At 39.2% G+C, this 17771-nt stretch overlaps 1 protein-coding gene across 1 annotated transcript in view; it reads right to left on the bottom strand.

The window, feature by feature from the left end:
- Positions 1-17771, bottom strand: part of SLC2A13 (solute carrier family 2 member 13) — a 174141-nt gene that overhangs the window by 22759 nt on the left and 133611 nt on the right. The window contains exon 7 of the mRNA XM_068401084.1: positions 7892-8017. Within this exon, the coding sequence (XP_068257185.1) occupies positions 7892-8017 (126 nt within the window). The remainder of the gene's footprint in view (positions 1-7891; positions 8018-17771) is intronic.

Genomic DNA, 17771 nt, shown 5'->3' with positions numbered 1-17771 from the left:
AGGAGAACCCCCCGTGAGGCACGGACATCTTTCCATCTGTCCCTAAAAAGATGAGCAGCTGAGGAAGCTAATTAGCAGCAGGCTGCTAGGGGCAATAAAAGCCTCTCTTCTCCAGTGTACATTTCATAAGAGGGAGAGGAAAGCTGCAGGAATTATCCACGTAATCTAAGCACACTGACAAGAGACTGCAAATTCTCTCATACATGTTGGCATTTTTTTTTCTTCACTTTCCTATCTATCTCCTTTATCAACTAACAGCAAACACGCTTTTAAAACGGCAAACAAGATTTATTCCAGTCCCATCTCACCTGACCACAGAGTGACCAAAATGAGCAGAGAGCTTGCTCCTTCACCAGGACATAAATCCAAATTTTAAACACCACAGCATATTCTTCCTTGGACCGCTTTTAAGTGGTGAAGAGCACAAACTCTTAAATTTCCATTTAAATAACTGTAACACAATTTTTCTTGACACAAACCAGCATTCTTATTCTATTCCATTCCATTCCATTCCAGAACTTTTTAGCTCAAGGGCCACTTTTTTGCTTTTCTACTCCAGTTACCTCAGTGCTACAGCACCTGAAGTAGTTGTTTCAACAACTAACCCAAATAGCTGTCAGCATCTGTCTCTTCACCATTCCCTACCAGAATGCCTTTTAAGCAGTAACTCAGAGTAAGATCTCGAAGCAGTGTTCAGCAGCAAAGTGCAACACAAACGAGCTGGTAGAGAACAACACAAATGGTGTTTCAAATTAACCAGATCTGCTTTAAAATCCTGGCTTGTGCTGGGGATCTCCAACAAGTAAATTCTGTCTTCAGCATATAAACTAAACATTTCCAGAGTCAGAATATATTCACTTCATAACAGGACTGACTAGGAGTATATTTTGTCCTTCCTTTCAAGCATCCAGAATTTGTCATTGGTTGAGCAGATATAATGAGTTAGAGATATTAACAGTCATTCCTGAGTAATTATCCTAAAGGAAGGTAAATAGTTTCAGTTTAGATTATCATGTTGGTCTGCTCATTATTTTAGCCCTAAAATGCACATACAGTATACAAAGGTCAGGCATTAGATTCTGTCCAAAATAAAATAATACAAAATGGGGTTTCTTCCCCTTGAAAATTAATATGAAAAGACTGTATCTTCTGTTAATGTTACAACAAAATTCCATCCTCAATTTAAATTATTTAAGTACATATATAGATTTTACCATATTTTTAAATGCTTAAAGATATCCTACCATGGTTATCAGGCCCACCATGAAATAATTTCCTTTTAAAAGAACTTAAAAACCTGACACCTGAAAGATTTGAGTGGGAAGAGTGGCTGAAAGAATCAGAACATTAAAATTGCACTTATTTTGTTACCTGCTCTGGCATCACCAAGAGCACAGGCTTCATCTGTAAGGACACAATATTCTGCATCACCTTACCCTTCTATTCTTCCTATTTGCTTTTACTAGTTAGCAGAGACAGTATTAAAATATGCATAAAAGATTTCTTAAGTTCCTCCTCTACCTCCCCAGTTCTCCAGAATCACACCAGTATGTGCAACCATTAGACCACGATTACACTGTCTAATATCCTCCTCCCAGAAAAGACCTCATGCCTTAGATTTTAGGCTGACAAGGACTGTAATCAGTTTCAGATCTTTTTTTCATTTCTGTTTTCAGACACCTTACTAACGTGTATTAGATATCATTATGCTGAAGTACGTACTCCTAATCAGACAGGACACGTAGCACTGCTCATTGCCACCCCCCTACTCCAGGTTTCCATACTTATTGGCAATGGGGAAGATAATCAGAATTTAATTCTATTTCAAACTGCATATATTTTGGTTTTCCTTCCTAAATGATCCTGGAGGGGAGAGGGGGGATTCTGTGTTCCGGTTCCTGCTGAAGTGATGAATATTTCAATTTAGTAAAAATTTAGCATATTGTCCAGAAAGAAATTTCTCGAAGACTACTGGTTATAATCGCAGCTCTTTTGAGTGCTGCTGAAACACATGCAGATGCAAATATTCTGTAGATCCTGCTACTTTCCTGAATCATTTATTCCCTGTACTACCTTTCCACCTTGCAAATGTGAGAATCATAATCCTATGTATAATCTTCATCTATTGATCTGAAGACCTAGTAAGAGAAATACTAGTTCCTCCTCTAATTGCTGCTGAATTAAGCAGCACTTTTCAATGCAGGCCCTTGTAGAAAGATTCTAAATCATCATTTCAGCAATAAAATCTTCTACGAATACCTCCTGCACGACAAAACAAGCAATGTCTACTCGCAGACAGAGGAGTACTTCATTCCTGGAAGGCTGCTCTGGTGCTAGCCTTTCCTGGTAACAGGGAAGGTCTGTACACCCGTTCCCCACGACGTACTGAAATAGATTCTCGGTCTTTAAATGTGTGAATACGCACATACATTTTTTTGGCATTAGTAAAGCAGTCACAGCAACTATTACAAATGTACTTGTCACACTGCAAAAACATCTGTATAAGAAAGTGACTAGCAAAACAAGTGTAATGAAGTTATTTATGTCTGTCTGTATTTACAAGCAGCAAAAGGAACCTGACATTTCTAGAAAAATCTAACGTTGCTACAAAGAAAAAGTATTCTAATCATTTTAACAGTCTCATCTGCTATGCATTAGACAACAGGCAGTGCTGCATGAATGTAAAGCTCCCCAGAACACTCCCGAGACTGTGACAGACACTGGCATGTCCCCCGTTGGACACAAACCAGGCTGTTGTCCGAGAATCCAGCTAACAAACTCCCATCATTTTTTTTTTTAACCACTGGAATCTAGTTAGCGTCCAGGCTGTCATGACAAGGTCATTAGGCACATTCCTGTGGTGGAAACTCTCCTGAAGCTGGGAACCAGGGTTTGACTGCCTGCCTGACCTGCTTCCTCACATCGCCTGCATAATTGAAACCCGCTTTTCTCCAGAACAGGTTCCCCAGATACCATTAAACTCCTCAGCATACCGACAGATATGAGCAACAGGCACAGAGTGACACATAACAGCATTACCGAGTATCTGTAAACATGCCATTAACTTTACACGGAAAGAAGGAGCTCAGGAGAGCACTGGCCAGAGGAAAATTAAGAACTTCCCAAACTCAGAGATCTTCTTGCACTTGCCTTTGCACTGAATGCCCTTAGAGAGGAGACTGCTTCTTTATATTGACGAAAGCAGGATTCTCCATGAAGCATTAAACTCCCGTGGCAGGGAGATGTTCCTCTAATGAAGTTAATAAAAACGGCTGAAGAAAGCAAATCACTCAGCTCCTCTCCCTTTATAGATTTCTGTTCCCAATCGTCCTCCTTTGGGGACTGTGGAAACCTGCCAGCTAATTTTGTGGACAGGATGGCTTCTAGGCTTGTCTCTGATCTGCAGATGATGTTATTATTTCTTCATAATTGTTTACTGTATAAAGTCAACATCTTTCTCTCCAAAGGGAGATTGCTCGGAGTCACTCATGAGAGCCTTTTAGCTCACAGTTGTGGGCCTGCTGTGGTCTTGACAACATACTCCTGTCAAGGTTAACGTCATGTGAAGGCACTATTAGTAGCTCCTTTCCTTGCACAGTTATTCTTTCAACTTTAAGAATATTAATGCAATTTAAAGTTACTTCTAGAGCATTCTTGTCTGGCCTTTAGGGTTATTGCAATTACGCAGACAGAAGTTTCAAGTTTTCCGAGAGTACTGTGGGAGTAATTGCAATTGTAGGGAAAAACTAGATGACGGTTTGTGCTCTGAAAGCACAGAACTGAACGCAATCACCTCCACATTGAGTCCTGGCTGAGAGATGGACTCAGCCCATGACCTCTGTTGTGCCACCTGAGCTTCATACTGGAACCTTTCCATTGCATCCCCACCTGTAAAAGCGAGATAATGCTTTTTATCAACTTCATGGGCATTTTATAATTCGATATTCACGAAGAGAACAGAACTGCAAGCCTTTCTGTGCTACTGCTAAATGCAAAACTTCCCTAAATCTTGGAGAACAGATTCCCAACGCAGAACCCTCAGACCACCCTTAGAGAGAAGACACAGCTCCTCTTCTTTTATTACAAAGTGAATAATTTAAGAATATTCTTGCTCACTGTCTTGAAACCATCCTTTATATGTCCCTGGGCAGAGCTGGAGGCAGCAAGGTTTGCACGTCAACAGTTGTTTTGTTAACTGGCTCAGTAATACCAAGGGCAGCAAAGCACCTGACTGGGCTGGTGCCCTGGGCAAGACGCTCCTCTCTGCGTTATTCCAATACCAGAGTCAGGCTTATGTAACTGATTAAATAATAAAAAATAAATCTCTATTCTTTGTCTTACATGTATGATCTTACAAGTGTACCCATTGCACATTACCTGTGCTGCTTCAAGGCCTGACTTGGACTTGGTCAGATTTATTCTTATGCAGTCTCCCTCCCCCAGGGCCACTGCTGGCCACTGCGTCCACTATACTCAGAAGAACCAAAATGCTATATTCTTCTTGAAAAACATTTGGATGCTCTAATTGTCTCCCTAGGTTTCCATGACAACCGCAGCAACATAAACAGCCTTGCTGGCAGCTACAGGAGACTGAAATCTCGGCTCTCTTCCCTACCCTTCCCAGAACTTCTCAACGTAGAACATACTGTAACTGAATAAACATAATTAAAAATAAACATAAAGGTGGTGTCTAGTACACCGGGCCGGCACTGGGGGAAACTTCTTGTAAATAAAAATACATTATAGTATTTTATGATAACAGTGAAAACATTGCGTCTTACGTCAATGTTATCGAAGTACCTTGGGACCAACTCTGAAGAACAGTGCAAAGCTATAAATATATAAACAGGAAGGTTTCCTATGTCAGCGTGCACGGCTGCAGAGAGCTTTAAAAAAATACTATAAAGCCTTCTCTGTGGTGCCTCTAAGTGCCTCTCACCTTGCTGGTAGGTTACACATCAGGAACAGATGAGCCCCTGAGTGAATGTCAGGACAGTTAGGGATAAGAGGGCTGCAGGGCTCTGTGGCTGTGCGCACACCGTGTGATGTGACCGTAGGCACCTCTCCATGGCTGCAGCTCCCAGCTTTCCAGCAGGAAAATCATAAACAAAATGTGATCGCAGTGGCAGTGAAATGCTCTGCGTGGCACCGTCAATCCGAGCCTGGCAGAAGCCGTTTCTCTGAACCTCCTGCATCAGGCAAGGTAGTCAGAGCTGCTGCTTTTGCCAACACTCAGGCAAACTGAGGTAAACGAATCCCGAACAAATAGCTCTGGTCTTCTTTCTCTCCTGAGCAAAACTGATGGCAAAATAAATTGGCCATATGAGGCCAGCGTAGCTCTGGAGGTTTTAAGCCATTTAAACCCACTCAGCCAATACTGTATGGCATGAAGCCATCAGAATACACAGGAGTTACAAAGAGGCTTCATGTGATAATTATGGTTATCAGCTGTCTATAGATCACAAAAACATCTTTCAAATTATTAAACCAGTTTCTGATCATAAAAATGCCATGTATTTTTAAAATATACGTGCATCTAGCTTGTGACGAAGTAACTTTGTGACACGAAGAGATGCAATTTCAAGCATCAGCACGGACGTAATTTCTTCACCAGTGCTGTCAGCTTGCCTTAGGCACTTGTTCCCCCTATACTGCCAGAAAGATACAGACAAATCCTGCTGCTCTGAGACACAACTGGGGATGTAACTACGCTGTTCTCACTGCAGCAATCTTCTCACTTGGAGAGGAAATCCTACTGCTTTGTGGGACCGACTTTGCTGTAAAGCAGACTCAGGGTTTGAGGAAGGAGAGTTGGTGGGTTATGTGAATGTGAAACCTTGGAAGCCAAAATCTATGGGGATTCCCTCTGGACCAGGATGCAGAAATACATGTATCTGTGAGGAAGAGGAGGAGGATGAGGAGAAACACTTGCCTGTTCCCCAGGGCTTGGAAGGCACAGAAGGTGCCACCTGACATTTCACAGCTTGAAGGACCAACTTTTAGAACACTGCTTGATTACACAGACCAGGTGGAGGCAAGATTATAAATTAATGAAATAAACAACAGAAATGGGGGTGAACATACAATCTTTGCAAAAAGAAATGTGAATATTTAATTGGTTTTCCTTCTTTAGGCAGGACTTTCACTCTAGTGACTACCAATATAACAAATTTAGAATTGTTTTGTTTTCTCTTGAAACATTTTGAACAGGGTCCTTATGCTATGCAACTGTTGTACAATACGGAAATATTGTATTTTGCAATATGGCAAGGAAACATTTCTTCTTTCCTATCTAATTTGCTCCAATAGGCTGTACAACAAGGAGTGCTATGTGAGAGTCAATCATGAATATAAAAGGATTACTGATGCCCACATTTACTACATGTTATACAATAACACTGCCCAACAAATAGTCTGATTTTATCTACCAACTATTTGTAACACGTTTATGTTTCCATTTATGTCTTCCTGCATGCTAGTATGATTTTGCTAACTACAGACATGCTACTTAAAACTACACCATATATGAAATGAATGTTAACTTGGAATTCAAAGAGAGATCTTGGGGATCTTACAAAGATCTTGTTACCTTACAAATATGAGAGTCCAAGCACTGGTGAGCACATCAGGATATTAGATAATATGCAAGGTATGTTGTATAACGTGCCATTGAAGATAGTCACAGAACAAGCAAGAGGGATGAGATTTTGTAGTTTTCACAGTTATTTATTAATAAACCGTAATAGTCCCAAAATCATCACAGTGCTTTTAAATTTGGATTACAAAGAATATAAGCGATGCTCTTCTGCATCTGGAATGAACTACTAAGCAAAACATTCTAATAGTACTGAAATCAAAAGGAGGGTAATTTTAGAGTAATTTTAAATTAATGATTTTATAATTAGTAGATATTTTCATACCTTCCAAGCTCTGTCCAATACGACTCACTGCCAACTAAGACACCTGGTTTTAACTTCTGAGAAATACACGTGAAAGTTAATAAAAAAAAAGTCCAAACGACCACCTGAACCTTTGCATATTTCCCAAGTATGTTTATGGTGTGTGGGTGGCAGAGATGAATTATGGTGAGGAGGTTTTATCAGCAGTAATTACACATTTTATCAGCAGTAATTACATAATTACTTTGTGGCACTGAACCATGCTAAACTCTAATCCAAGCCCTAATCGTTATTAAAGTATTGATAAAGCCCTTCCAGGATGTTGTTTCAACTCATAAAGCCATTCCTTAAGAACAGTCAATACTTAAGAAAACTTGAAGATTGGTGTAACTTCACAGGGAATCTTTGTGCTGCCTAAGAAAAAGAGGTGTGAGGTATTTTGCAGTTGCATTGGGACTGTTCTATGAATGCACACATTTTTACACCCCAAGTGCAACGTATGGCATGATGTTGCTTTTAAGCACAGGAACACAGAAATCTGTGGCCACAAACCATGCTTTTGATAATGTGAACTTTTCAGATTTTTACCATTTTAGATTATTAAGCTGAGCAACTCAGTTTCTTTAGTAGGCCAATATTAAAAGTGTTGTTTAATTAAAGCATTTAAAAAGAAAATTAATTCAGAGGGCTTTAAGTGTATACCTAGGGAATATGCCCCTCAAATGAATGAAGACATCAGGGAAAAGTAATTTTCCTAATTGCTAGTGTACTTTTGCCATACTTTCTAAGTGACAGACTACACCGAACCGACTGCACACATTAGGGTCAAGACTTATTTAGAACAGCTGTTAGAATGTAATCACCCATTTTTGACAATGCTAAGTTATTTTTTTCTTCCAGAACATCCTAAGAGTAACATTTTATGTAAAGCAATAGCATAAAATACACTGTCAGTAGATCATAAGACCAGAAAATCTTGAAAAGTGACATACCTGCCCCACGCTGCTTTCATTGTAGAATCTCTATCAACAGGAATGCATGAGGACTCAACAACACTTGACTTATTCAATTTGTAGCAGAGACCACAGTCTGGATCTAACATACATCCATTACAATAACTGAAAGAGAAAGAAATAAACATTTAAGTAGCATTTTATTCATTTGTACATGTCAAAAACAACAGCATCTCCTAAGCAGTCTTGGGACGCACATAGTCAAATTGTCAGTGTTGTAGACAAGATAATAAAAACTACCCCAAAACTAATACAGATTGCTTTCGCCTTCTTCCATACCACATTTTGGTGGCCCAGTTGCAAATCTCCCAGTGACACCTGATCAGACTGTAGGAGAATTCACTCATGGAATGAATTTTAATTAAAATAAAGACAGATTGCAGTTAAAAAGAAAGAATCATACATCATACCTAATAACCAAACTAGCATTTGGGCACATACGGATGTGGGAATCAGTCTGAGATCATGATACCATGTGTTCCATGTGGGAACTCAGCACCCGAGTTCCCATTATATTCGATGGACGGAGTCAGTATGTCAATGAAGCCAATTCACACACAGGCATCTGGTGCCCAAAAATATCCCACTGGCCCTTCACCTGTCACTGCAGAGTGTGCAGTGCTCTTGCAGATCATTCCTGTGCATCACACTTGCCAGCTCCGTACAGATGTCTCTGACTTACTTGGGAGTCTCAAAGAGCAAGAGATGCTTATGTTTAGGCCAAGTTTCCTCAATGCAATCTTGCAAGCTATTCAAGTCACTAGACATTAAAACTGTTCTCCAGACTCCACTGGTTGCACTAACCACAACCCCACTGACTACTGGGAGCCTAGACGCCAAGTACCCTACAGATACTTCACTTGGGTGTCAGTCTGAAACCTGCCCCTGAGAACACATTGAGTGGGATTTGGGCATGTGAGCTACGAAGGTATTCCAAAATCCCTTGTGCGGTGCAAGTTATCTGAAAGCTGCTGGCACAAGATTCCCCAGATCCTGGAAATGCTCAAGACCATTGCTACTGTGGTTAAACTGCCCAGGTGTTTATCTTCCCTGGAAGCCATCTCAGATTCAGAGAGTCCAAAGAAGGGCAACGAAGCTGGTGAAGGGTCTAGAGCACAAGTTTTATAAGGAGGGGCTGAGGAAACTGGGGTTGTTTAGCCTGGACAAAAGGAGGCTGAGGGGAGACCTTATCGCCCCCTACAAGTACCTGAAAGGAAGTTGTAGCGAGGTGGGTGTTGGTTGGCCTCTTCTCCCAGGTAACAAGTGATAAGACGAGAGGAAATGGCCGCAAGTTGTACCAGGGGAGGTTTAGATTGGATATCAGGAAAAATTTCTTCACCAAAAGGGTTATCAAGCCTTGGAACAGGCTGCCCAGGGAAGTGGTGGAGTCACCATCCCCGGAGGTATTTAAAAGACGTGTAGATGTGGTGCTTAGGGACATGGTTTAGTGGTGGACTTGGCAGTGCTGGGTTAATGGTGATCTTAAAGGTCCTTTCCAACCAAAATGATTCTATGATTCTATACATTCTCATCAGTTAAAGCCCCTAATATAGCCTAAGGGATAACTTTAGGAGTTAAAAATAGGAGAATGAAAAACTGTAAAACATGGAGTAAGTCTGGAAATTTGAAATTAAAATTAAACTTTGAAATGTAACATCTGGAAATGTATAATTAAGGTGACCAAATAGTTTTAACATATATCCCTGTAACAACAAAACCAAGGAAATAATCCTTTCTGAGTGTGTATCTTTGTCATAACAATGACTTAGCGAATGAAGAAATAATCTGCTTAAACTATTATACCATTATGAGAAAAAGTAAAAGTAACTGTACAACAAAGTCCCAAGAAACTAAATCAGTAAAGCAGATTATACGGATTTAAAAAGTCTGAAAGTGCATGCTTAAAATCTGGTCATTCAAACTTTTCTTACTATGATGTTTGTAAAAGAGTTATAATAAGGTCAATTCACATGGTAGTTGGCAAAAAAGAGGGCTTGTAAAGTGTTAAAAACAATGTGTTCATTTGCATTTTCCTACATCTCCCAAATCTGAGAAATTTGTGTTCTTTGTTACTGTGTGCTTTCTAAACTATCATATTACTGCAGAATTTCCTGCAAAAGTTGTCTACTTTTTGGAAAATAAATCTATTTTAAGTACACCTTCCTGTTGCTTAACTGACAGGTCAAATTCAGGTTTGAACAGCTTTTTTTTTTTTTTTTGTATTAGGAAAGCTGCATTAAATCAGCTCTTTAAATAGAGATGTAAACTGCAGAAAACATCTTTACAAGGGAGATGAAACAAAATTTTCAGGTAGAAGTCAATCATCTAAATATTTATTCTCTTGCAAAGATAACCAAAAAATGATAACTCTGCAATTATCAATTATGAGCGGAAAGGACAATTCCAATATTACATTAGTGAGACTTAGTTACATTTTGTTAATCAATATTAGAACAGCAATGAGCAGCAACCAAAACAGTTGACAGGAACAGAAGACTGCAGGTGAATAAAAAATAGTTTTAAAATCACAAGTGTGTTTAGGTATATAATAATAATATTGAAAATAAATAAAAAATCATAGCATCTTCTAGTGAAAAGAAACCTATGATATCAAACAGGATGCTGATATATGATTTTCAAATTGTAGAACACCTTCCACTGAAATGAAGTTGTATATCGAAGTACCTTTTAACAACACGAATTTCTATAAAGACCCAGGGTGCCAGCACATCCAGCATGGCAGCCCAGCATAGAAAGAAGCCATTTCCAAATACTACACGCTATCAAGTGCAGCAGTGGATTTTTAAGTCAACTACATGCAAATTATATTCAATTTGAACACCATGTGCAAAATTTAACACATTAAAGTGGTCTTTAGGCAACAATTACCTTCAGGAAATTTCAGGATTCAAGGTTTCTCTAGATTTATTCTTTTTAGGTTTTACTTCAAGCAGAAATATAGTCAAATACCCAACACCAGCCAAAGCATCAGCAGGACACAGGAATGCAGAGGAATGACAATTAGATGTAGCGATGAGTGTCATCTTTATAGTGTTGCCAGCAGAGGACAGGATGGGGACTGGATGCCTCATCATTTCCCTCAATGTCCTCGCAAAAATCAATGCATGAAATGAATGACAGAACCGAACTGGGCGTTTTCTGTCCTACTGGGCTTGCTCTGTGGATAATTCCACATAACCTCACATGGCGTTGGGTATCAGTAACCAGTCAATTGAGAAGCAGAAGGTACCTTATTTATTCCTCCCTCCCCATCCAGCAGTCCAGAAAAAACTCAAGAAATGTGATTATTGATTCCAGTGGCTGCCTACATGGCTGTTAATTCAGCTGTTCCTCAGGCTTTATTGGGTATGCACGACCGTGTCTTCCAGTTGGCATTCAACATAATAAAGGCCGCTGGATTTCATGTCATGACAAATGTCAGAGGTTATAGTTACTCATAATAGTTTAAATACTTTAAAATTATTATTTTCCACAGCCTGGTTGTTTTCCACAGCTTTTCTGAAGCTTATCTTTCAGGTTGAAAAGTTAAATAACAAATATTTTAAAACTTTTACCTCTGGGTTAGGATTTTCTGCCGTTAGCTATATAGTGAGTTCACACAATCAGGCTGTGACTTTAGGTTTTACAGACAAGACTAATTTATGTCAGAGGAAACCCAGAAATTCAATATACAAGACTTAAAGCCCTTTCAAATCTCACTCCTAGCAGACTTAGGGTAGGCGGTTGCTGTTCAGACCATTTGGATTCTTCTGTGCTCCGTTTTATCACTGATATAAAATTCTTATGTTGACTTTGATGAGGTAGATAGTCACCACATTTTCCAAGATGAAGATTGATGTTTTTTTCCTCCAAAATTCCAACATATACACATTACAACTGTTTGATAACACAATAAAGAAATCTGTATCGGTTAATAAAGATTAATGATCACTGAAGATGCAACATAAAATAAGAAAGGAAGATTTTTTTTAAAGCAGCAATTTAAAAACAACCAAAAAACCAATGTGCTGAGGCTGTTTACTCTAAATTTCTCTCTCAAAAAAAATGGAAATAAAATATATAGTAGTTTCGGGCTTATGGTGTTCTTCACACTAGGCCCATTACTATTTGTTAAACAAAAATATTTAAACAATTTGAAATTGAGCACATATTCTTACACACATGCTCCCAAGTGATGTAAATAAATTAGCACATACAATATACCAGAAAAATAAATGATCAATATAATACTTATTGACATGTAACTATCTACTACAGATCTCCTTCCTCTCCTCAAATGTACCTTCTTATCAGCCCTACCCAGATATACCCAAATATATGTCAGAGTATAAATCTATAAAAATACTGATACTTCTTCAAATCTACACCACAGATCAGTTATGGCCTTGAAAGGTCTATACAAGAATACTCCAGGATGTCTAAGTCAAGAAGGAAATTTGCATCCAATTATAAATAGGAGATATGTTTCCTGTACTTTATCATGAAATATTTACATCCGTGCTATGGTTATGAATGTCTTGGAAACAGGTTCCTCTGTGAAGAGCCAGCTGAAAATTCCCAGGCAGAATGGTTCTCAGTCAGAACCTGACAGCCGAGAGATGACTTGATTTTGATGAAACCAGGCAGCATTACAGTAGAAAGGTTTTACAACGTGCCTAGTTCCCTCCCTGCTTACCAGCTGGGCTCCTAGGCAACCCAACAAGAAGGCAAGTGTCTAGACATCAGATGCTTCAGCTTATGTAGCAGAATAACAACAACCGGGAATGTGAGGCTACAGAAGTCCAAAGATGCCCAGCTCCTTTGCAGCTCAGTGGCATGAAGTCTACAAAACAGAAGTCTCAGTAGCTTGGCCCCTCAGTTTGTTGAAAACTGCCATGGAATGGGATTTTGGGGTTCCTGCCTCATTGTCACACCATGTTTACTGACAGGCTGATGGACCATTAAGAGACTAGATATCCGCAAACCTGCAATTCCCAGCTCCGATTCTGCCAATTCAGTCAAGGCTTCCATGCTCTTATGTCCTCTTCATCTGACCAAATGGGAATATCTGACATCTAGAAAGCCTGACAGCACTAACTTCAAGGTCCCTTGCTAGCAATTTCTTGCCAGCCTGAGCATCACCAGCTTTCAGGATGCTCTGCTCTGGAGCAGCCTGCCTGATTAACTGTTCCTGAGGTTACAGGCTGATCCCAAAGGTCGCAATTCCTTCCTCTTTCACTGAGAATTTTATATATATGAATTATTAATTGCCTAACTAGGCACATTTTTCTTGACACCAAAAATACTGGTTTTCTTCTTCTTAACAGTGTAGCTTACTAGCCTCTAGTGCAGTCTCTAAAAAGACTGAATAAAATCTCTGACCTGCTCAAGTGACCCTCCAGATGCCAAGGAAAAGTTCACAATTGCTTCTTCCCCTGCTTTTTCCCCACTGCTTAGAATGCTCCGTACTTACATTTGGTTTGTCATTATATTTTGTGCTTTAAATTTGTAAAATGACCTTGTAAGCAATGACTTTTCTACAATTCTCATGAGTCTCTCTAATTTGAGCTGCAAATTGTACCTTGCCACTTTTTGTTGAGTGGCTTGGCAGTAAAAGACCTTTGCCCAGTGCCCTTGCTCTGCAAGTGCTGTTTCTCTTTTTGCCACATCATTTTGTCTTTTTCAAGATGAACCTCAATTTCTGAATTGTTCATTTCAAAACATTTCATTAATTCTCACTTTTGCCACATTTTAAGAAACTTTAAACTTTGCCTTCCATATTCTGTTATCCAATTATAAAACTATATTAAGAGGTTACTATCATCCAGCTACAGAAATACAAACTGAGCTTGATAACATATTACAGACTGTGCAGTTCTTTTCTGGAACGTAACACCTGATTTCACAATATTCTGCTACATGGGTAGCATGAACAGCCTCTCAGAGTATCAAAATGTCCACAAATATGGATGTTTCTTGGGGATGGACTCTTTCTACTTATTCTGGAGTCATCAGTCTTCACTGAGCATATGCTGCACAATCAGCCCATGTATGTAAAGAAGTAGCTATACGTGAAAATCTGATACACTCGCAACATGCAAGACATTTTGCTCATGCCCTGTCTTCTCTGCAGAATAAATTCCACTGTTGTGAGCTTGTTGAACCGACTGCTCCTGCCCTGCATGATACAAGTGTTCATATTGCTGAACAAGGTTTTCCTCATAGAACTGCAGGAACAATAAAAAAAACATCTCAGGCAGGAAAGCCTCGAGGTAGGGACAGGAGGGTCTTGCAATATCTACTGAGGATTAGCACATGCCACCCAAAGAGAACATAAGCTGCAAATCACCGCAGGCTGGAAAGGAATGTCACTGTGATTGTTCTGCTTTCTACTCTTTCCAGGTTGCTGTTTGCCACACTGGAGAAAAGATCCTAGGCCAGGTGGATCTTTCATCCTACCTGGTATGCCCTCAGGTTTACTCTTTGCTCTCAAGATTGGTTATACATGCAATCCTCTACCTCCCTTAGCATGTGGTATAGTTGCTTTCCAGCTCCTTATAGAAAAACAACAGACTGCAATCAAGCTTTCCTTGCTTCTGTGCTTGTGTTCTCCTATCTACAACCAGAGAATGCCTCTTCCGCCAGCCCCAGCTGAAAGAAAATGGCCAAGAGAGCTGAGTGAGTGTCACTGGTCAGAGCGTGCCTACCCAACTGTACTTAACAAGGGACACAGGCAACTGATGAATCCAAACAAAAAAAACAGCCAAGATATTTAATTCAACAAAAATAAAAGGACTTTTGGACAAATATTGCAGTAGATTTATCAGCTCTGTTGACACATGAGGACATCGATGCATTTAGCTTTCAGCCGGCTACACAATTAAAGAGCTTAGGGTTTTTTTTGCTAAATGGCTTACTTCATTTTTATACACAAACTCATTTCAGTTAGGTACTACGACCTTGTTTAAAACTGCCCGATGCTCATGTCTGAGGTCTTGTGCTGTTTGCACGTGCTTCACTGTACCTCAGGCACGAAATCAAGCACTTCGTTATACTTCTGATGATTCCTGTGTTCCTTCCAAAAGCTAACCATTAAATTCTGATTAAATATCACTGGCCAAGAATATAGGGGATGCTTTAAGTAGTCAAAATACATGGTAACTGCAAGATATCACTCCAAGCTGTCATATCTGGGACACAGAAAATACAATATTTAACAAAGAATGAGAAAAACCCACTCAGACTTCAAGAGCACTTTCCTGCTATTACAGGAGACCAAGCGACGGAAGTTTATTTGCTGAGGACTACTGGCAGTCTGTTAGGTAACACGTGTACCCACTCAGTGATGTTCATAAGGAAAAGCTACCACTGACAATCACAGTATTCATATACTATCTGCAGTTCTGTAACTTACCACGCAGCTATTCCAACAGATCTAAATCACAGTTGCACTCAAGTATGATCAACCCTTCCTCATCTTCAAATAAGGCTCCTGCTCCATCTAGTCCACACTGAGACTGTTCTTCAGTGACTCCTTCCTAGGTAAGTTCCAGACCAGTACTGAATCCTTATCCTTCTTGATATGTCAGCCACATATAAATACATTCGCTCTCTTCCAAATTTCCTTAAACCCTTTTTTCCAAAGACTCACATGCCTCAACCAAGAAACACAATTTATATAAACTCAGAGCAACTGTTTTCAGCTTCTTGGTGTTTGCTACTTCTGCTTCAGACCCAAACAGGACCCCGATGGCTCATCCATTTTTCCTACCCATCATAGTCCTATAAAGGAAACTACTCTCTACAAACCTTGCTTTGTTTAAGTCCTTAGATCATCATAGCTACACTACTACTACTATAAGCACCTTGACAGCAGAGTGTGCTGGAATGATGACACCACATGAAAAGTGTCCTGATCTACTCGCACATAGCTATCAGTTGTCTCTTGTCTTTGATGATCTCTGTTTCTGAATTTATATAGCCCCCACCACAACAGCTTCCTGATTTATGCCTAGAACTGAGCAACACAGACAATAAATAACAGAAACTATTGACTCACATGTACCTTTATTTTGAGAGTAATGGCAGTCTCCATAGAATACTTTGCTTTTAAAACTTCTCTTCTGAAGAGACCCTACACATAGATACTATACTCCCAGCTTCTGGGCAGATCAGATACAAGCCTTGTTTGAACTTGATTAAAATCATCCTTGTGTGACTAAAACCTACAGACTATATAAAGTATAATACCATCACTTTTGAAGATTTTACAAAATAATTCCCTAAGCATTGTTTCAATTTTTGTTAAACAGCAAAGTCTTAGTAGTATAAGCAGAGATGTGAAGTGTTAATAGGTTACTGTATGAATAACACTTTGTTCCCTCAGGAATGCAGAGTTTGATTCAAAGACAAAGCAAGTGGAAATGTTAACAATGGTTACAGGGTCTGCGTTACGCTCACAGACATCATAGTTCAGGTAAGTCACTTTTCAGATCTTCGTGTTCAAATTGATGAGAGGAGTTTTTCCTCATTCACATTAAAGATGCTTACCACACGGAACTGACATATTCCTTCCTATACCTTATGATTTTAAATTAAATTACAAGTTTTGATTGATAGGAGCGACATGCCAGCAAATGGAAAATTATTACCAAGCAATAAATCCTTATATTATCTACTTAACATATTTCAAGACTATGTCGAGGTCATTTTTACAGTTCTACAACATAAACTGTCTATCAGAATTTTAATCACATTTTGTAAGAGCTGGCAAAAGTATTCTTGAACATGTTTATCTCTTTACATACTCACAATTTTCTGAAATTAATAGCAGAAACACTTTACTATATTTATTATTGCAATTCTAAGTTGTCAGAATGACCAGTAGCTCAGTCACCTTGACATTAGAAACATGAGTCATATTTTTAAAAATACCAGTTCTATGACACAGTGACAGTATGAAGAATACTGATGTCCAGCTTGCAGATAAATCAGATTGTCAATGAGTTAACTCAACAAAATAAAGTACAATAGCTAATATACTTACTATATGTATCCTAAGGCTATTAAATACAATAAAACCAGCCTCAGCTACTAGGTTAGCAGAGTTTTTCAGGACAATGATATACTTTTGCTAAATTCATAAAGAAAATATATATTTCTGCCTATTAGCTATCTTATAAAATTGCTGTGTAAGAGTACTAAATACTGGTACCTTCATCTAAGTGGTGTGTATTTGTACAATGACCTTAGGAACATTAACCACGTGAGGGTGACTAATTCAAAGATGAACAACAAAGCCCTTGTGTGCCCAGCACAGCTGGCACTGCCTGTATTATTTTAATCAAATTCTGAAGAAAATCAGTTCGGGAAGGAACCTGAGAAAGCTCTCGTGAACAGGTATCATTTCCCTAGGATATGAGCCTCAGGGTTAACCTAAGCTCAACACAAAAATTACCATTTTCATATAGTAGCTGAGGTGAAAAATACTGCTTAAGCAGAACAAGTTCACATTATGTCTTCTACAGCTTACAAAGTCTCAAGAAGTGCAGTAAGAGAGACGGACACATGAATGAAAGGAGACAAAAAGACCAAGAATACAAGGACAATGGTCATTTTCCAGAAATGGGCAAATGTCTCAGAGAAAGGCAGAGTGGGACGGTCACACCTTTGATTCTTTAAAGATTGGCAAAAGGTGGTAGGGTAGCTAAGTGCACATGCCCTGTCCTTGACCTCCTTCCAGAACCAGGCAAGTCCCCAGTAAAAATGGGAACGTGTTTATAGAGTTTTGAGTAGTCAGAATAATAATAGGAATGGCTAGCTCATCTTTTCATTGCTAAGATGATAAATTTTGGGACAG

This window comes from Nyctibius grandis, chromosome 5 (assembly GCF_013368605.1).
Source record: "Nyctibius grandis isolate bNycGra1 chromosome 5, bNycGra1.pri, whole genome shotgun sequence".
Taxonomy (NCBI): Eukaryota; Metazoa; Chordata; class Aves; order Nyctibiiformes; family Nyctibiidae; genus Nyctibius; species Nyctibius grandis.
Note: the sequence above shows the minus strand (reverse complement) of the source record. Positions and strands in the feature narration are given on the sequence as shown.